We start from the raw sequence: 19,512 nt of genomic DNA on the forward strand, positions 1-19,512 counted from the left end.
CCCAGTGGCATCGCCTAGGAAATTCTCACTGGTCACAGTGAGTGTTTTTGTCAAAGCAGTTTCGCTCAAACCTCATTTTTTGTGATGGCTGATTTAAGAGAACAGTGTGTGGCTGTGAAATTTTGTTTCCTGCTTGGGAAAAATGCTACAGAAACTGTTGTGATGTTGAACATGGCTTACAAGGATAGCACTATAGGGAAACTGAAAGTGTATGAGTGGTTTTCTCTTTTCAAAAAAGGTGAAATGTCGATGACAAACCTCATTCTGGACGTCCACCTGCTTCCTCAACGGACCAAAAAATTTCAACAAGATTCATGTACTCGCGCTCAAAGAGTGACAACGGACCATTGAAGAGATGGGGAGGTTATCTGGACTATCTTGGCGCTTGGTTCAGAGAATTTTCATGGGAGATTGGGAATGAGAAGGGTCGCTGTGAAATTTGTGCCTCAGGTCCTGGCTGACCAGGAAAAAGAGAGTCTAGTGGAAACATGCTGTGCTTTGAAAGAACTCCGAAGCAACCCAGACTTTTTCCCAAGGTCATTCATTACTGGTGAGGAGACATGCTGCTATTCTTATGACCTGAAAGCAAACATCAATCATGCCAATGGAAGATGCCACCAGCACCTCGCCCAAAAAATGAGATCGACAATGCTCATTTTTTTTTGATGTGAGGGGGACAGTCCATTTGAAGTTTGTTCCACCAGGTCAGACTGTTAATTTAGCTTTCTATTTAGAGGTTCTGAAAAGATTACACAACAGCGTGTGACCAAAAAAGTGCCTGATTGGTGGCAGACTGGGGATTGGTTTTGCTACAATAATGCACCTGTCAGTGCGCTAGTTTTTGGCAAAAAACAGCATGCTCTTCTTGCCCCATGCACCTTACTCACCTGACCTCACTCTGTGTGACTTCTTTTGTTTCTGTGAATGATGAGGGACATGAAAGGACAGTGATTTGATGATGTAGATGAGGTGAAGAAAAAAAAAACGAGGAAGGTGCTGTCAGCCATCCAAACAGAAGAGTTTGAAAATGTTTCAAAAATGGAAACAGATTTGACAAATGTTTTTAATGTACTGGAGAATACTTTGAAGGGGTAAGGTTGTCTTGTAAAAAAATTAAATATATAGTTTTTAAAATATTCTGGTCTTTTTTTTTTTTGTTTTCCCTTGTATTATCCTAACATTTCCAGAATTATTTACAATACTATTTTTTTCATTATGCATCTGCTCTAGCCACCCACCTTCAGGCAGGATAATCTTTAAGAGAATCTATGCTTCCTTGATAGGTAGGTTGGTTATGTCTTTGATCTGAGACCATTCGAGGGTCTTAAATCCCAAGGTTTATAAATATCTTCCTGATGTTCAACCATAAAGCCTTTCTGCTATAATGGAAACTAATTAACGTCAGAAGGTATTGCTTCAATTATCTCTGTTTCCAAGGGGGGATTTTCCTCTATGGAAGATTAACTTGGCTTTCTGAAGGATGGTAAACTGGCTAGAAGTCAAAAGGATCACACAGCATGGGAGGTGGTAGTGAAATCCTAGATCAGTCTCCTCTGTGTCTAGAGTATGTTTCATGACACAAATGAGCTAGCTTTCTGGCAGAAAGGTAAGAAGGTAAGAGAGTGAGGAGCCAGGTCTTTGCATTTGCATCTATATATATCAACAGGCTCACAACTAAATTTCTGTGCCCTTGGCCTAGATTTAGATCCTCAGGTTCTAAAGGTCCTGCAAAGAGCCCCAGGCTGCTCCAAGTCTGGGAGTATCAAAGGTGGGGTGGGGGTGGCGGAGAGTAGAAAACAAAAGAAATAAAACAGGGGACAGAGGGAGAAATGGCAAGACTTGCGGGAAGTTCTCAGAACTTTCCAGAGCCCAGAGCCTACCTTATCTAAAAAAAGTAATTACTTCATCATTTTTAGTCATTCCCTGTGACCTGGGTTAATATACGCTCAAAAATATAGGCTTTATAATTCCAATAACTAGGGGGTGGGGGCGGGGTGGGGTAAATTCCAAGAACTAGGGAGGAGACATGAACTAGATAGGCATTAAAAAAAAAATTCTTATCCTTTTTCTCTAACTCCAAACCAAAATATGTCTATTCCTAGATCTAAGTCTCCCATCTTTCTCCTTGTCATCAAAGCCCCAAGTTTCACAAACAGGTCCCCTAAAATAGTCACACTCAGACCACCTCCAGACCAGGACCCATCTCATTTCTCTGATTCACCAGAAAACACAAAATGTCTTTGCAGAGGTAGGGAGGTAAAGTGTGAATCAACTTGGTCATTGGAGTTTCTCAAAAGGGACCAAGACAGAGAGCAAGAAAATGAGAAATACCTTAAGAACAGTGCTATTTTAACTACATCCAGCGGCTTAGTCAATGATTAGCACTCCTTGGTGTGATAAACTAAGCAACAGACAGGTTGATGAAAAAGGAACTTACCCTGCTAAACCCTCGGCTTTCTTCCTTCTCTCTCTCTTCCAAGTGCAGTGAATGCTGATCTCCTCAGATCTAAGTTGTGACTGACTTGCAGCTGTCCCTTCCTATCACTTTCCTCTGCAGTCGGTTGAAATGCTGGGTCCCTGTGAGTAAGTGTGGTCTGTCAACCAGACAGACAAGGCTGAATTCTGCCTAGCAAGGCAAGTGGGGATCTGGTCTCTCTTGACTCATGTTCTCTGCCAGCAGGGCTCAGGACACTGTCAACACTCTCAAACTCATAAAGGGCAGACAGGCTGAGGGAAAACCTCTCATTCAGGACAGCATTTCTGCTCTAAGTTCAGAGCTTTAACACTCACTCACTCACTCATCACCGCTCACCCCATGGGATTCAAGAAGTTTTTGAAAAGGGCAGATATTAGCCCAAAGGGCCAAGAATTTCTAAGGTCGTAGATGTCAATCTAGACTCAGATGAATTTTCTAAGTTCAGTGTCCTTTTTGACATAACAAATATTTCTCAAACCAAGCTCTACAATGTTCAATCTAGGTTTGAATACAACTATAAAACTGAAGAAAGAGGAAGAGAAATGGCCATTTATTAAGGTACAGAAGGGAATTAATTGTAGAACATTCAGAATTAATTTGTAAGATTTACTTTAAAATGAAAGTAAAATACTATGTGAGTGAAGGTGCCATAATAAACATTTGGGAATATTAATTAAGACAAAAATTTTAGTGACTAAAGTAAAGAAGACAAGAACAGGATGGCATGGTAAGATGGCAAAGAATCACCCCACCATTGTCTCTAATTCAACCATGAGCCTGTTTCCTGTAAATGATGATTAGTGAATTCAATGTTACATTTCTTATTTCTTTCCACTTAAAAGGTATCAAGCTCTAAAACCTATCAGAAATTGCTAAGACAGTGGTCCTGTATGAAGACAAGATATATAATTTAACTTACATCTGGCTTCATCTCTGTTACTTACCTGTCTCAGTGAACCACCATCAAACTGGGGAACAGAACCCTGGACAATATGTCCTGAAATGTGGCAAAATAAAATCCATAGATAAACACATACAAAAAATGCTCCCAAAAGAAACTCTAAGTATAAAAAGCATAAACTATATGCAGGTAGGTGAAAGAAAAGTATTAAAGATTCACCAAATCATAATGCAGGTAGCTGTGAAAAAAAGAAAATGTTTTGGAATAGCTTGAAAATGTGATTCATTTTAAGCTAAAGTTTCAGGTCAATTTCAAATTAATTGCCAGAAGACCAAGTGTTGACTTGTGCTATAGTAAGTACAAGAAGTCAGAGGTTGTCTTTCCTAACCCAAAAGTGTTATCTTGGAGCATAAATGTGGATGATAGGTAGAAAATAAAATCTGATATTGAAGTGACATTTATATGTTACCATCACTACCCAAAGTGAACAGGTTACAGCAGAGCTTCTACAGTAAGAACAAGCTACAAAGACTAGACTGTCCACTTCATAGGAACTAGACACTGAAAACTATGGGTAGCATAGAAATATTGTTAGACCAGGCAGTGTTTCCTTCTGTTGTACATGGGGTTACTATGAGTTAGAAATGGATCCACAGCAACTAACAACAATTTCTACTGCTGGCTCAAAAGATCCCTGGTGGCACAGTGGGTTGTGTGTTGGGTGTAAATCATAAGGTCAGAGATTCAAACCCACCAGTTGCTCCAAGAAAGATGAACATTTCTGTTCCTGTAAAGATTCATAGACTTGGATATCATCACAACCCGTTCTACTGTAGGAGCCATGGTGGCATAGTAGCTTACAAAAACAGCTGCTAACCACAAGGTCAGCAGTTCAAAATCACCACTCACCCCACAGGAGAAAGATGAGGCCTTCTACTCCCCTAAAGAGTTACAATCTCAGAAACCCACAGTGGTGGTTCTACTCTGTCCTAGGTCGCTGAGTTGGAATCGGCGTGATGGCAGTGAATGTGGCAGTGAATGTTTTGAGTTCTACCCTGCCCTGTAGTGCTGCTGCGAGTTGGAGCGGGCTCGATGACTGGGTTTACTACTTAATCTAAGGGAATCTGGTGGTGTGCTGATGAAGCACCTGGCTACTACTGTGAAAGCTGGCAATTTGAACAAACCAGACACTGTGCAGGAAAAAAGACCAGGCAATCTGCTCTTTAAAAACTCAGCCTAGAAACCCTCAAGGGGCAACTCGACCCTTCTATAATTTTCAAACCTACTCAGGGGACACAACTGCTACTTGCTCTTGCGGCCATTTACATTCACAATCTTGAAAGATCTCAAGTTTTCACAATGCACACATTCATCATGAATTGCATTTAAAAAAAACAATACTTCTATGGCTCACTGTGAATGTGGTTATGAAGATTAAAGAAGTTCCCATTCAGCAAGGCGGGAACTCTGCCACTCTTTGTGTATTTCTTTTTGAGTTCTGTCCCTTCTATTTAGTTTTTATCATCCATACACATTCTTCTTCTTTGCTAATGATTTCGTGATTCCTAGAACTACTCTCTAACCCTAGTAACGGCCCTGATTGCTAAAGAAGTTCTTGGTATCTGATATACCGGGTAAGCGCACCCTTTAGAGATATGTAAATTTCATAAAACAGTAACATCAAGAATCTTTAGAGTATGCAATCCATAAAAAATTTTTGAGGCAATTCTTGTACTAGTATGCAAGTTACCATCACAGCAAATAGAAGCTGTAAAATCACAAAACTTTGGTTAGTTTTTTTGCTACTTGGAATTGGTAATACTATACATTATGATTTAAACCAATTCTTTATGTGTCATTTTAATTATTGTTGAAAACAATTAGAATTACTATGCAATATAAAAAGTTGAAAAACCCATAATTTTCAATTTGCAAAAATCTAATACTTAAAAAAAATCCAATACTTTTCTTGATTATACCAAAAATGGCCAGAAAAGGCAATATAACTAATTTTTTTCACTTATTATTAAAACATCCAATCAATCTCTAATACTACTGTAACAACATCCTCGAGTATTATCCACAATAACACATTTTCTTCCAATTAAAGGTTAAATAAAGCTGGGCTTAAAGCATTAGATTTAGGAGGCCTGTAGCAGTTATCCAAAGTCCTTTAGGTTTCAGTTACTAATACTCTCATGCACAAAAATGTAATAAAAATATCTATTTTTTTTAAACTATGAGGAATTTAATTCACCAAGTCACCATGAACTATCTAAAAGAAATCTCTAAGGGCTATATTCCAGCTCTATTATAGGATGTTATGATTTGCGTGAGGTCAGATTAGATTATATTTTCCAAATAAAACCCAACACAGAGATAGGAGCAGCGGCCCATGCATGGAATTTATTGTGTGCTACTGTTTATAAAATACTCAAATAGTCCTGCACATGCATAATATTTCCAACTGAGACAGGAGACCAAACAGGGTGCACTTTCTGGCAAACAAAACAATAAATGGTTCCGCTGCCTGGAGCTCTGAGTTGTATTCCAGGGCATAAGGGAAGCAAGCCACCAAAGTAAAGGGAAATACCAAACTACAGTGGCAATTGATACATGTCAATAATTGTGAAAAATCAGCACATGGTTCCATTTAGTTTAACCAAGCAGTTCAATAGCTATCAAAATAAAAATTTCAGCATGCAGTCTTGACTTATGCTTCTCCACTAACATCTGAAAGATTGAACAGAACCATTGCTTCTATGCTGGCATTGCTTAATCAAAAACACTTCCAGAACATTAGAAAATTTCCTTTGCATTAAAACATAAAAATGATAGTAAGCCAACAGCAAATCATCCTGGTGGCTATTTAAGCAACTTGAGTACTCACAATAAACTAAAATTTCTCATAACATCTAGGTAACCTATACATGTTGCACCTGTACATCATAGGTCTATATATTAAATATTTGCAAAATGAAAACATGCATACACAAAATACGTCAAGTTTTACAGACATGATTTGAATTAAAATTTACGCTGGCAATGTACAAACTTCTTTTAAAGTACCTTAAATGAGTAATTCTGTAATTCTATATATTTTTGAAATTTAGATGTTTTCTTCTTAAATCTTTGGGGTATTAAATTTCAAAAGATCTGGGCAAAAAAGATCCTAAATTACTTTTCTGATTTGTGTTCAAGTAAGAGAGTTCTGCCTAGAAGTGGAATATGTGTTCATAATTGAAAAATACAAACACTATGGTACAGAATTAGCCACATTTAAGAACTATAGACCTGAGGTCAGCATTTTATACAAATGCCAACTGGGTTTCTTTACATTTTGCCCATAATTCTAAATACAGCATAGTGACCTCAGCAATGTATTTTAAGACCATGCTAATTCATTCTTTAAAGACATTTCATGGAAAGAGGAAAAAAAAAAAAAGTCTGCACTAGCTCTTAGGATTGTATTTGAAGTCATGGTTGAAAAACAAAATCTAATTCTACTGAGGGAAAAAAGAAATCTCATTTGTAAACGTAAACGTGTGAACCACAAGCATACATGGAGGTGTAGATGTCCTCCACTGGAAATTGCCCCAAGTCCCTTGCTCTATGCTCTCCATCTTGGCAGCGATGACCCGATCTTATCAGATTAAAGCAGCAAGTCCCAGGGCCCTCAAGCCTCCATCCAGGGAGGGGGCTGGGGTCTCAAAAGCACAATGGTTTCTCCAGAGGGACTGTGACATTTACAGTCAGCTTGGCCAGCCGACCCCTCCATCTCCTTGGGTGATCTGTCCATTCGGGGCCCGAGATGTAAGAGTCCCTGGGAAGCCGTGGGTCACTGGGCACTATGGTTGCCAGTCCCGAGATTCTCAGTGGCATGTGCGGTGTTCAGAGAATTGAAACCATCTTGCTGTACAGCATCTTTCCGGGGTGGCATTCTCTCATTGATCCTATCCAAACCCTTTGCCTCTTCAAAACTGCAGATTCTATGTGGTGGAGAGAATCCTCGTATTGCTTAACAAAATGCAAATTTGATAAGTCAGTAATTGAAAAGCATTTCTGAGATTTCAAAAACATTTAAAAAAATTTTAAGACAGACATTAGCTATGAGTAACAACACTTAAATTTTTAGTGGAGTCTTACCCCCACCCCAGACTTTTCCTTAAAATGTGAAATGTTTAGTCCCAAGCATAAATATGATAACTTCTCAGATCACACATACCATAACCCTTAAGAAAACTAAGACAAAAACAACAGCCATCCCCAAAGTCAACTCCAAGTACTGGTCTCAGGGTTTTAGTCTGACTTATATGACACCATCTATATCCTTCCTCCGTCCCTCATTTCACCAGTGACTCTCTTAGTAAGGTAGCAACAAGAATTAATGTTCATCTTGTGTGTGTTTGTGTGTGCACGCGCCAGCCAAAAGCTTGAGAGGAGAAGGTGGTCAAGCTAAATTAAAATTTAATCAGAACTATCTTGGAGGTCAAGGTGTTACCACCCCATTACCACCAACAGGAAATGAAAAAAGTGGGAAATATCTCCAGAAGTTAGATGTGTGTTTGGCTCATAGCAAAAAGGATTTTATTGTTTTACATTTTAGGAAATGTCTACTGGCTACGTATTATTTGGAAAACAAAATAAAAATAAATGAAAATATTCCTCCAGTTGTTATGGGTTTTCCTTATCTAGAACGAGGCATTCTCTATTATTGAAATTCTATAAAAAGGATTTCTGTACAACTGGTTATGACCCAGTTGTTAAATATTGCAACTCCTGGGACTCAGAGTCATGCACATAAACCAGACACATGGCAGGGCAGCAAAATATTCAGCAATGTGTAACATTAAGTCAATATATGAAATATATAGATGTCATTTTAACAGCAAGCTATAGCCCAAACTACAGCAAGAGGGGTAAAAAAAACCCAAAAAAACTCCCAAACACAAAAAATCTATCACAATGGCAGCTCCTGTACTATTCTAAATGCTTTACTAAAAATGATTCAAAACACACAACAAATGGAGTTTCATTAAGAAAAAAATTGAGTAACACAGAATTATGTAAAATATCAAATAAATCCCCATTTGCAGGGTCAGCTTAGTCATTTCCATTAAGACAAGCAACTTTGAATCTTTAATATGTAGTAAAACACGCTGTACTATAAGGTAAACAGATTAAATGCTGGTGGCATATTATATTAAGAAAAGGAAAAAAAACCACTGTCACATGGGCATCAGTCTTTGTGTTTGAAATAAAAGAAATATGACTGCTAAACTTGATGAGTCAGAGAGTCTGATTCATCTTGGGCTGTGCAAGCTCGTAGTAAGACATACCCGCAGGACACTCTCTACTGCCCACCCACACACCACAGATCTCTGCCCAGCACAAGGACTCTGATCGTACCTTTTTCAGCCTCAATTGCCTCAACTGTGGCTGTACAGAAGTGAGCAGAGGCATGCAAAATGAATGAGAGAGATGAGAAGGGTCATATTGTACAGCAGACAAGGCAATGATCACTTAAAACATCACAGTACCCCATACTCCATCATTTACAAACTTAACATAAATGTACCCATATCACAGAGCCCCAGTCAATTCCCCAATTCCTGAAGACAGTTACACACAGCACTATGACAACATTGCTCAGAGCACAAAACACACAGACCTATTTAGAAACACAGACAACTCGACACTCATGAATTTATACTCCTATATTAATTACTTATCTTGAATTCAGCATTTTAATGGTCTTAGAATTTTCTAACATGTTATTAGAACACGTCCAGGGCAATTCTCGAGGGTGAAACTGTTATGGAATTGTAGCAGAAAAGTAAATCGGTGATTCTGTTAGGTCTAACTGAAACAATACTCATCACCGGTTGGCTCCCTAAGATATAAACTAGAAGAAGTCAGCAATGTTTCTCCCGTCCTTCAAATTTATGGGGTTATACTTAAGTTGAAAATCTGGTGTGGCTACAATAAAATTTAAGGGCAATAAACTTGGTGAGCTATTCTAAGTAAAATAGTTTTGTAGCTTTTCCGTGTGAGACATTGACAAGGAAGGGCTTGTTTACTAGGAAATTCCTTTCTATGTTAACATTGATACTCCTTATATACTTCTAATGAGCAGCTACTGGTCTTTAAAATATCAATTTATATTCAGTTTATCATGAACTCAAATACTAACACTGTGCACTCTTGAATGAAAAGAAAAAGGTATTAAGGGTGTTTTCTAGACCATCTCCCAATTAAGAAGAATCAAAGGATAAAATGGAGTTTTGCAGGCAACAAATCCTAATTATTTCATGAAGTAAACATACAAGGAGGCTTTAAAAAGTTTATGGAAAACTGGAATTAAAAGATAAAATAATTTTTCCACCAACTTTTTGAAGACCCCTCAACAAAGAAGGCTATACGTGGGTAAGTCCAAAAGTATTGCTATTGGGATTCCAGTTCACATGGAGACAGGTTTATTCCATATAAAGTGTGTTTCAACCTGTCTTTGCCATGATTGGATGGTGGCAGACAAGTTCTCTCAGTAATAAACTTGTCTTGGAAAAAGAAGTCTGATCAGAACGTTGGCTTTTGAGGGTATCTGCGGGTTTGGTAAATTCAAGACAGGTCAGCACAGAAGGTTGTGGTGAGTTTTTTTCACTCCCAAAGTATAATACTGATAATAGTTTCTCAAAGAATCCAGGGATATCACAGGGGCTATTACAAAGGAGCCTTAAAAAAACTGAAGACAGAACAAAACAGAACAAAAAACCTAGGAAAGTTGTGCAGGGGAATTTTATTCCATTGGAGGCAGCAGGGGGCTGCCCTATGAGAAATTCATTGGGAAACCTTATTCCATCCACCCTAAAGTCCTGGTCTTGCTACCCCAGACTTTTTTTTTGTTCCCAAACTCAATGAACTTTTTAAGAGAACACTACGTGAGTCCCTCTCGGGTATAAATCACCTGTTGTAAATGAAGATTCTTTGGGGGAAGGGTTAGAGTTGGAAACACTGCCTTCAAAAGTATATAGACCTAGATAGAAGATATGTTGAGAAGCAATAGCTTCACATCTTGATTTTTCAAAAATGTGTATGAGTTTATAGCAATACCTTTAGATTTACTCTTGTATGAATGAGAAATGCATTTCTGGCCCAGCTTGTCCCTGGTTCATTTAGAGAATCTCAGTATACTACACATAAACTTTGTAGTCAACGGCTCTCTTTTTTGGCTAATTTTGAGAACAAATTGAATAAATAAAGTGCTCACATCAAGGACCTGGACATAAGATGGCAGAGAACAGTAATGTCTCATTCCACTCTCCAACTCTTGCACAAAGCACAAAATATTTGTAACAACAACAACAACAAAAATATATATATGCAACAATATTGCCCCTTATATTTTGCTGCTTCTTAAATAAGGCCAATGAGAATAATTATTTCTTATAGGACCTGTGAGCAGGAAAAATGCTTCCAAAATGTTGAGTTTTATCCAAAGCAGTCATAATGTGTAAAAAGACACTAATGAATCTAAGGAATTAAAGTAGACTACATTAGAAAAGGCTGTTGATCTTAACCAAACAATGAAGTGAACTGGTGACTCAAAAGAAGCAAGGACGAACATCAAATAGTCAATATTTCATAACTGCTAAATTATATTATAAATCAAAGCACACACTGAAACGGTTTGATACATAAACCATCTCCACTCTTCAAAATGTGGATAATTTTCTTTATAATTTTAAAATATAATGGGGAAAAACGCCTATTAGAATATGTTTTAAGCGCCTCTGATAATTTAAATGGTTTTATATAAAACATTTCATAGCTTGTATTATGTATAGTAATTCATTAAGATTAACAATTTTATTAAGAATTGGTATCTGATTATAGTAATGGTAAATAATCCACCAGCAAAAAAGTTAAATTATGATATGTAACAAGACAGTTGAACTCATTCTAGGGGCTTTAAATTTTATATGCAAAGCACTTTCTAAGTCAAATTATATTCTCTGTTTTCTAGAGCCTCTAAGTGCACCTAAATTTGTGTTGGAATATATAATAGCTATCACAATCAAAACTGCATTCTAAGTCAAGCTTGAATGCTTAGAATAAAAAAATGGTCACTTGAAGTTTAAACATTAAGCTGGAAAGAAAAATATCTGACAACTACAAAATTCTATCTGAAAGTCACAATTTCTGTTTTCAGTTATATAAAGAAAGCACTGTGATGTGGTCTTGATATATTTGAGTATAGTACTACCTCAAATTGTGTTCCAAAATACCATAGGATAAATCAAGATGAATTTGATATTATTAAAATAGAACAGGCCATATATTTGTCTACACAGGCCCTGGTGACATAGGCCTTATAGTGCCTACTGTCTAAACAAATTTCCATGAACATCCTATCGTTTTAATAAAGTTGAGTAATTTGTGAAAGAAAGAAAAAAACACTTAGAAATATCAAATAAACTAACCTTAAACCTGTCAAAGAGACAATTTTTATTTCTGACAATTTTTAGGTCTTGGAATTTCTTTTTGCAATACTCGCAGTTTTTCACACTAAAATCATGGTACAGATCTACTAAAATTAAAAAATATATTAGATAATCTTTAAATAACACACATGTAGCCTTTGTTTTTGTTTCAAAATTGGTTTATCTTTTAATAGGGAAATCACTTCAATAACATCTCAAAGCTTATACTATTGTTAGCTTATACCATTGTTAGCAGAGGTAGGGAGTGATCTTGTTTCCAAAATTAAACCCCTTCTAGTAACTCATTCTACGCTGGGAACTGACAGTCCCTTTAGCAAAGTGGCGGTCTTTCACACATTCCCAGCAGTAAAAGGTGGTTTCTAAGTTGTAGTGAGCTATTAAAAAAGCCCAAAATTAGTAGGTACGAATTGTGAAAATTGAAAGCAATTTTTGCTGTGGATGCCACATATTATATCCAAGGATAATTGAGAGACAACTACACTGTAACTAATTTATGTATAAAATCCTTCCGTTTCATTTTTCTTTTCTGAGCAAAGAATAACGTAACATTTTCCTGGGTATTAAAATTATTGTTTCCTACAACACTTGTGCTAGCTTTACAAGACCTCTTAAGGTTTTCTTAATTTGTTTTAATGAACATTCATAAAAAGTTTTAAGCTAACTTCTCTAATATCTATAATACTCGTATACTTAAAAAAATCTGGAAGGCTCAGATTGCAAAGAAAGTCAATACAAAAGATTGTTTAATTACAAGAAAGAGAGAAACTTCATTCAAGATGAAAATTTGACTGTAATTTCAAAACGTAGTTGTATTTCTCACACATACCAGTAGTGATAGCAGACAATACAATAACATATAAAATAGAACATGTATAGGGCTACAAATAAAGATTATTTGTCTACATGAAAAATTTATTTTTATTAAAAAGCCTTTATATAGGATTGACTGTGATGAGATTATGGCAAGTCAATGGAACTTAAATTTATTTAAAAACTTAAATTAAAATTTCTTACTTTTTCAAAAAATTCACTAATTACAACACCAAGAAGAAACTATTCATCTTGACTAAGGAAGACACCAGATATTTTGCTGCTTGTTTTAACAGAATGACTCTTGGAGGGCTGTCAAAAGTGATCGCAATAAAACATATAAATCAATGCTTTTCCACATCAAAGTCTAAACTTTAAGTAAGTGTGCATAATCTATGATAGGAGCGCTGGTAGCACAAGTGGTTAACAGTTTGGCTGCTAACCAAAAGGTCAGTGGTTCAAACCTACCAGTCACTCTATGGGAGAGAGATGGCAGATGTAGCAATCTGCTTTCTAAAGATTACAAACTAGGAAACCCTATGGGGCATTTATACTTTGTCATATGGGGTCACTCTAAGTTAGAATTGACTAAATGATAACAGGTATGGTCTATATCATTCACATCATTCTATTTGATCCATAATGGGCTTTCAAAAAAGTTAACCCAGTATTTATACAAATATTTACACCAAAAGAAAAGTTTTATATAAACATAAAATACTCAATGAGCCAGATTACAGGAATGCTTTATGTATAATTCTTTTTATTTTCATGCAAAATGAAGGCACACTTAATAAACCCTTCTGATTTTGGCTTACAGGATTTAAGTTCAACCTCTTTTATAACAATGACTTAATTATCTAATATTACATTCATGTTCAGAATGCACAAAGTACAGCAACAAATGTTGCACACCTTAAAACAAGGTGGTACTAAAGTTGCTTCTACATAAAAAGACAAGTGTCTGAAAGAATAGCTTAACATATTTTTACAGACATACAGCTAACCTAAAGAAAGACGGACAGATTTAGGAAAGCAGCTACATCTGCAGAAGAAGGAAACGGCATGTTACAGACAAGTTAATTATACATAGAACATTTGACAAACACCACAGAAAACAAACGGCATCATTTACCAGGGTACAAAAACCTTGCACAAATCTTTTTGGCAAGTGGAGTGAATAAGCAATGTTCTGGGGCCTGAGCAGACTGTTAATTCTAAAATTAAGTATCCGAAATTTCCAAGTGAAAAAGTAAGCATAGTCTAATACAATTACGTAAACTAAAAAAAAAAAAGTAAACCTGGAATTACATTCCCATTTTCAGTATGGATATTCCTGAATCACATTCTGAAACTGAGGTTTTTAAAAGAGGAGCATGCAAAAGACAAATATTTCGAACACTGTAATATAAACTGCTCTCATCTGATAAAAAGCTGAGAGAGTAATCATTATTTTCAACTGGAGTACTCATTCTATCCATGTTCTGCTCTGATCAGGTATGAATTAGATACTACCTATCCTGGCGTACCCTGCCTATGTCAACTGCAGAAGACAGGCACTGAAAAGCAGAAGAAATGCCCTGCATGCATTATGTGCACTGTAAGCAATCGAGTGAGGGGTGCCCCAGTCCATTTGGGGCACAGCAAGTTGTATAACATCATTACCACTTTGCAGGGTCTGTCGTCCTCCAGCTAACACTCCACTAGGCAACATCCCTGTGGGAGTCAGGCCCTTGAGTGTCAGCACACTTTCACTCTCCTCCCTATGGCAGAAAAATATAATAAATATAAGGTATTTTCAATAAGTATTTGCCCTAAAATAAATAGGCTACAAATATAATTAAGTGATATTGTTATTGCCTCATTCTCAAGTCAATACTTTATTAATATTTTAAACATTTTAGAAAGGTGTGCCTTACAGCCAAGCCAAAAATGATTTTCTTGAGATGCTTTAACTGTATAAGAGGACTTAAAAATTTTGTGGAAAAATTCCATTATCCATGAACTTTTTGAAGTCTCCATGAATGGTAAGATACATCATAAATGGACATCTTACAATTGAGAACATATGTTATTTCATAGGCTCTAAAGTTAAAATGTCTGATATAAGAAGTTCTGCAAACAATTTTCAAGGGCATTCTCATTCAGATATGCCCTTAAACCTAGTCTTCTTCAACTAACCCCAGAAAGACAATTTATAGCTCTAGCATATAAAGTTCTTGATGCTTAAGTTCATCATGAATACTCTAAGAAGTGTCCCTTCTTATCCTGCTCTAATTTCCAAATTGCAGAAGAACAAGATTTAACAAAAGTGAGCAATAATGTCCACCAGGGTCAAAAAGCCATAGTTTCAAAGCACCTTCTTCAATATAGAAACGTTCAACAAACTTCTGAAGTAAAATGTTACCATAGCCCATCTAGATGTCAAGCAGGACACCCCTGGTACCAAGACAATAAAAGTATTTTCTATAAAACAAATAGGACTTATTACCTGAGAACTGAGAAGACCCTTGCCATCTTGCCAATTGCTCGGATTTTATTTCTTATGATTTCTTTCCGGGCTGCAGCTGAACCTACTTTCAAAGGGATAGGGAAAAAAAAAGGCTGAGGTTCAGGGTATTCATACTTATATTATTCTATTAGCCTGTTGCACGCTCATCTGCACCAACACCAAGCCCCCTGCCATCAGCTCACATGGCAAGAACTATATGAACTCATGCCAAAGGGCTTTTTATTCCTTGATTATTTAGTTCAGCATGGTCTAATACTGGGGTCTCAAACTGATAGAAAAGTTAATCACAACTTGATGACTTGCAAACTACTAACTGGAAATAGGAAAGCAATTTTAACCCAACCTGGATTACAAATCAGAAAACAGAAGAGTATCAGTAATAATCCTACAGTCTGTTTAATTCTCGTGGGGCCTTAGCAGCCTAAGAGAGATGATCTGATAATAATAGCCTTATAATCTTGTTTCACTATAAAAATAAAAGCTTTTGACATTATCATAAAAGCCTTTGAGAGCTAGGGGAGAAATATCTCATACACCAAGATAGAATAAGCTTTCTTGCTACTGTACTACATTGACTTCTGAGCAAGTGACCCCTATCTAAAGAACTTAAAGCTATCTATCTATCATTTGAACAATGCACATTGCAACCTCATGGGCTAGGTGTCCTTCTCTAAGGTCATGCAACAATATACAAAGTCTTACATCCATAGGTGAGTATGACACAATGAAGGTAAGCAATGAGAAAGAATCCCCAAGAAATATGGCTAAAGGATCACTATTGCTTCAACTCTGGCCAAGCACCGATGTAGAAGAGAATATATAAAATTAATTGGATCCTTGGCTGAAGACTCAGAGGTTCTATCTTCCTTCCCTTAGCCTCCAGAAAGAACAACATTAATGTCAGTCCTGTTATCTCAGATATAGCAGCTAAAGTCACTCTGGCCCCAAGAGTGAGTCCCTTCGAGTTGCGCTTCAACATGATGAAAACACACATAGAAGCACCACGGTTGAAGAGGACATTAAGGAAAAGCTAAAGACACTATACCAAAGGGGCCTTCGTTATATGGAGGTCTGAGCAACCTTCTCTGAGCTAGAAATATCTCCTTTTAAAAACCAAGCAGCCCACACATACAAAGAAATTAAAAACTGAGATGAAGACTGGACCTTACTGCAAAGAAACAGAAAAAACAAACTCCCATTTCAAAGATGAAAATAAATGATATGTTTTAGGGAAAATAGGCTCCACAATCAGGTTTGATACTTCAAAGGGTAATATTATGAGCACTAAAGCTGCAGTTTTTACAAGTCAGAAGTTGTGGGCACCATGATGCCAAACAGTTATTTTCAGCTAAATAAATAACTAAAAGCAACAGAATCATAGGAATTACTTTTTAAAAGACATTAAAGGTATTACACAGTTCAAGCTCTTCATTTTATAGACAAGAAAACTGAATTTAAGCAACTTGTCCAAATAAGTCTTATTTTCTTTTCTAGTGAATTTAATACAGCCATTTTTATTACAAAACTGATAAGATTTTTAAAATAGCTAGACTGGGGGTGAGGAGTAGGGGGATAGGAAAGGATGGCTGTAATAAGGTACATTTATATTTTTAACCTTTATTAATATCTGTAAAACCAAATGAGATAATAAACTATACTGATTTCAAATGAAAAATGCATTGGGATATAAAAAACACTGTCAAATCAGGTTTTTAAATCAGTCTACAAACACATCATGCATAATATTAAAGCAAAATGTCCACAGTAAAATTACGTAGGGGAATAAGACAGACAATCAAACACCCTAATCATGCAGGGAAACATTACAAAACATTACAAATAAGCAAAAGAATGAAATTTAAAAACAAGAGGAATGAAAAAGAAGGAAAATATTTCCATGCACAGAAAGACAGATATCTTGGAATATGACTTCTAAAACCATCAAATATTATCTCACATAAAACTTAAATTTGTACAAGGCCCAAGGGGGCTCTGTGTAAACAGTGTACTAAATGAATGTGCTAACTTACATGGACATGAGATTAACTTATGAAGTCATATTTCAAAACAATATTACTCTGTCTGGTCTGTACCTTTTTTATTGCCATATATGAGCCGTTCTTCAGATGGAGAATCCAGAAAAAAGGAAGTGAATGATGGAGAAAAGGTGGTTGAGACAAATAAAAAGATAGAGATTTAACTTGGCAGTGGTACTGAAGAATGAATGTAGAAAGAAAGGGAGAAAAATGAAGGCCCTCACATTTGAAAAATGTAGTACTGTAGAATCTGGTGAATAAAAGAGGGATGCCACTGAGTAGAACTCTAAAGTAAAGATTTATTAAGATATGTGTTCAGAGAAATTATGGATAGAATGTCTATATTTGATGAAAGTAGACATAACTAGGGACAGAAAAAACACGTGAAAACACATAAGACTGATAAAAGACTGTGCTAACAACATTCGTACATCTATATTGATACTACTAAGGAAATGTGTCACTCAAGGAAGTATGTTAAATGTAATCGACACCAATGAGATACAAGTTCATGTGGTTCTTCGAAATCTGCAAAACAGCTGTAACATTTCTCAGTATACACAGAGAAATGTCGGCAACTTTATAAACCATCTCAGTGGAAAACCTAACCCACTCCTAGTAAAGGAAAAGCGAAGCCTCCCACACTCCCGATGGCATGAGTGAATGATTTCTTGGATTTGAATTGTGGAACTTCTGCATAGACTCAGGAGCCGGTATACAGTACGTGCTTTCTGTTCCCAAGCCAATCTGGGAGTTTGTGGGGACATCTTTTTTGCAGAAATAGCAACAGACTGTTTCAAGCAAGTAATATCTTTAAAGAGTAGCCAGCAGGAGTGGTTTTTTCAGTCGAGTTCTCTACATCTTCATTCTAATGCTTCCTATAAATTATTCCATTATAGAAAATTTAAAGTTTTTTAGTAAAATTATAATAGATATGGATTATGTATTTTCTTTACCAAACTCAAGACAAAAGATAAATATCTTAAAGCAATAGTATGCATTTTATACATCACAGAAATTAAGTGATGAAAATTATTTTGATTAGATAATACTTCTAAAAGAGATGCTATATGTATTTATACTTGCAATTTATTTACACACGTGTTTGTCTTTAAAAACAAGCACACAGCAAAGATTGATCACTTAAGAATAAAGAGTCTTAGTCCTTTTACCCAGTCAGCCTTGACTCCATGAAAGCTACTTTCCTGTTTGCCATTGCTCCCTTCCTTTCTTCATAGAAAAGTTAAACCCTCCTCTAGTCTATCCTCATTCTTCCTCCAGAGCAATCCCCATTCTACCAACTTGTCTTTTTAAAGTCAAATTCTTGTCAGGCCTCATTCATGGGATGGTTCCACTGACAAGCAGGAATAGGCAGGGGAAGACAGAATAAGAGGAAAGGTGAGTAAGAGTCCCCAATAAAATGATCCAAAAAAAGGGGGTGGTGGTGAAAAGAGGTTCAGAGTTAAGGAGTAAAATGAGGGAATATGAATGAGGAAGAGGAAATAAGTAGCTCTTTTCCTTACTTGCTCCTGAATCCTAGTATCTATCGTATTCCTTTTTCACTTTCCCTCCTGGCCCTCAATGTTCTTGCTCTCGCAAATCATTTCTGTTCCTCCTTGCAAACCCTCGGATCCAGGTTCTCACAACTTTCTAGGCGTCCCTGCTCCTAATACTTGGTAGTGGAAGGGTAAAGAAATGATGAGTAATTGTGTCAGCAGCCAAGAATCTATTTCTAGTATTCAAAGCTGTAAATCAATGTAGTTTCCCATAGAAATATTGTCATACATTAAAATTTACATAACTACTTAAGAGTGGGCAGACATTCTGACCCTGTTTTGGTTTCCTCAGTTTATAGAGAGATAAGAAGATCCTGAGAAGTTAGCTGACCTCCCCAAGACTACATGGCTAGTTTAACGGTTAGGAGCAAAGGCACCTCGACAAGTGTTCTTTGAATAAACCACTCTGCCTTCTTTATGACCAAACTTAATTCAGCTTTGGAATGCAAGAATGACATAACAAACGGGTAACCATACTTTTTAATCTTATTGATAGGAAAAACATTAAAAAATGCAAGAGTCCTCGACCTATGACATATTCAAGTTACAACAAGCTGCACTTATGTAGTCTGGTTTCTTATTTTTTATCAGTCTTACTGTTAGTAATATGTACTACATGTAATGTTGCAGTGCTGATAATTTACTGATCTTATCATTCTCAGAAGTCCACTCACAGATGTTCAATGGTATGATTTACTGCTCAAAACATTGCTATAAAGC

At 36.4% G+C, this 19,512-nt stretch overlaps 1 protein-coding gene across 6 annotated transcripts in view; it reads right to left on the minus strand.

The window, feature by feature from the left end:
* Positions 1-5,757: 5,757 nt before the first annotated feature.
* The window catches only part of PPP3CB (protein phosphatase 3 catalytic subunit beta), a 63,887-nt gene continuing 50,132 nt past the window's right edge, over positions 5,758-19,512 (minus strand). For 2 of the 6 annotated variants that reach the window (XM_045291199.1, XM_045291197.1), the window contains exons 11-15: positions 17,294-17,320; positions 15,180-15,264; positions 14,354-14,451; positions 8,787-8,816; positions 5,758-7,394 (exon numbers count right to left, since the gene is read on the minus strand). In XM_045291199.1, coding sequence (XP_045147134.1) covers positions 7,216-7,394; positions 8,787-8,816; positions 14,354-14,451; positions 15,180-15,264; positions 17,294-17,320 — 419 coding nt within the window. In that variant the 3' untranslated portion in view covers positions 5,758-7,215. Of the gene's footprint in view, positions 7,395-8,786; positions 8,817-13,431; positions 13,734-14,353; positions 14,452-15,179; positions 15,265-17,293; positions 17,321-19,512 lie in introns of those variants that run through there. The other 4 variants (XM_045291198.1, XM_004701166.4, XM_004701165.3 and 1 more) reach the window with 4 other exon arrangements.

The sequence above is a fragment of the Echinops telfairi genome, unplaced genomic scaffold, assembly GCF_000313985.2.
Source record: "Echinops telfairi isolate 266 unplaced genomic scaffold, ASM31398v2 ScPeMD7_70;HRSCAF=299, whole genome shotgun sequence".
Taxonomy (NCBI): domain Eukaryota; kingdom Metazoa; phylum Chordata; class Mammalia; order Afrosoricida; family Tenrecidae; genus Echinops; species Echinops telfairi.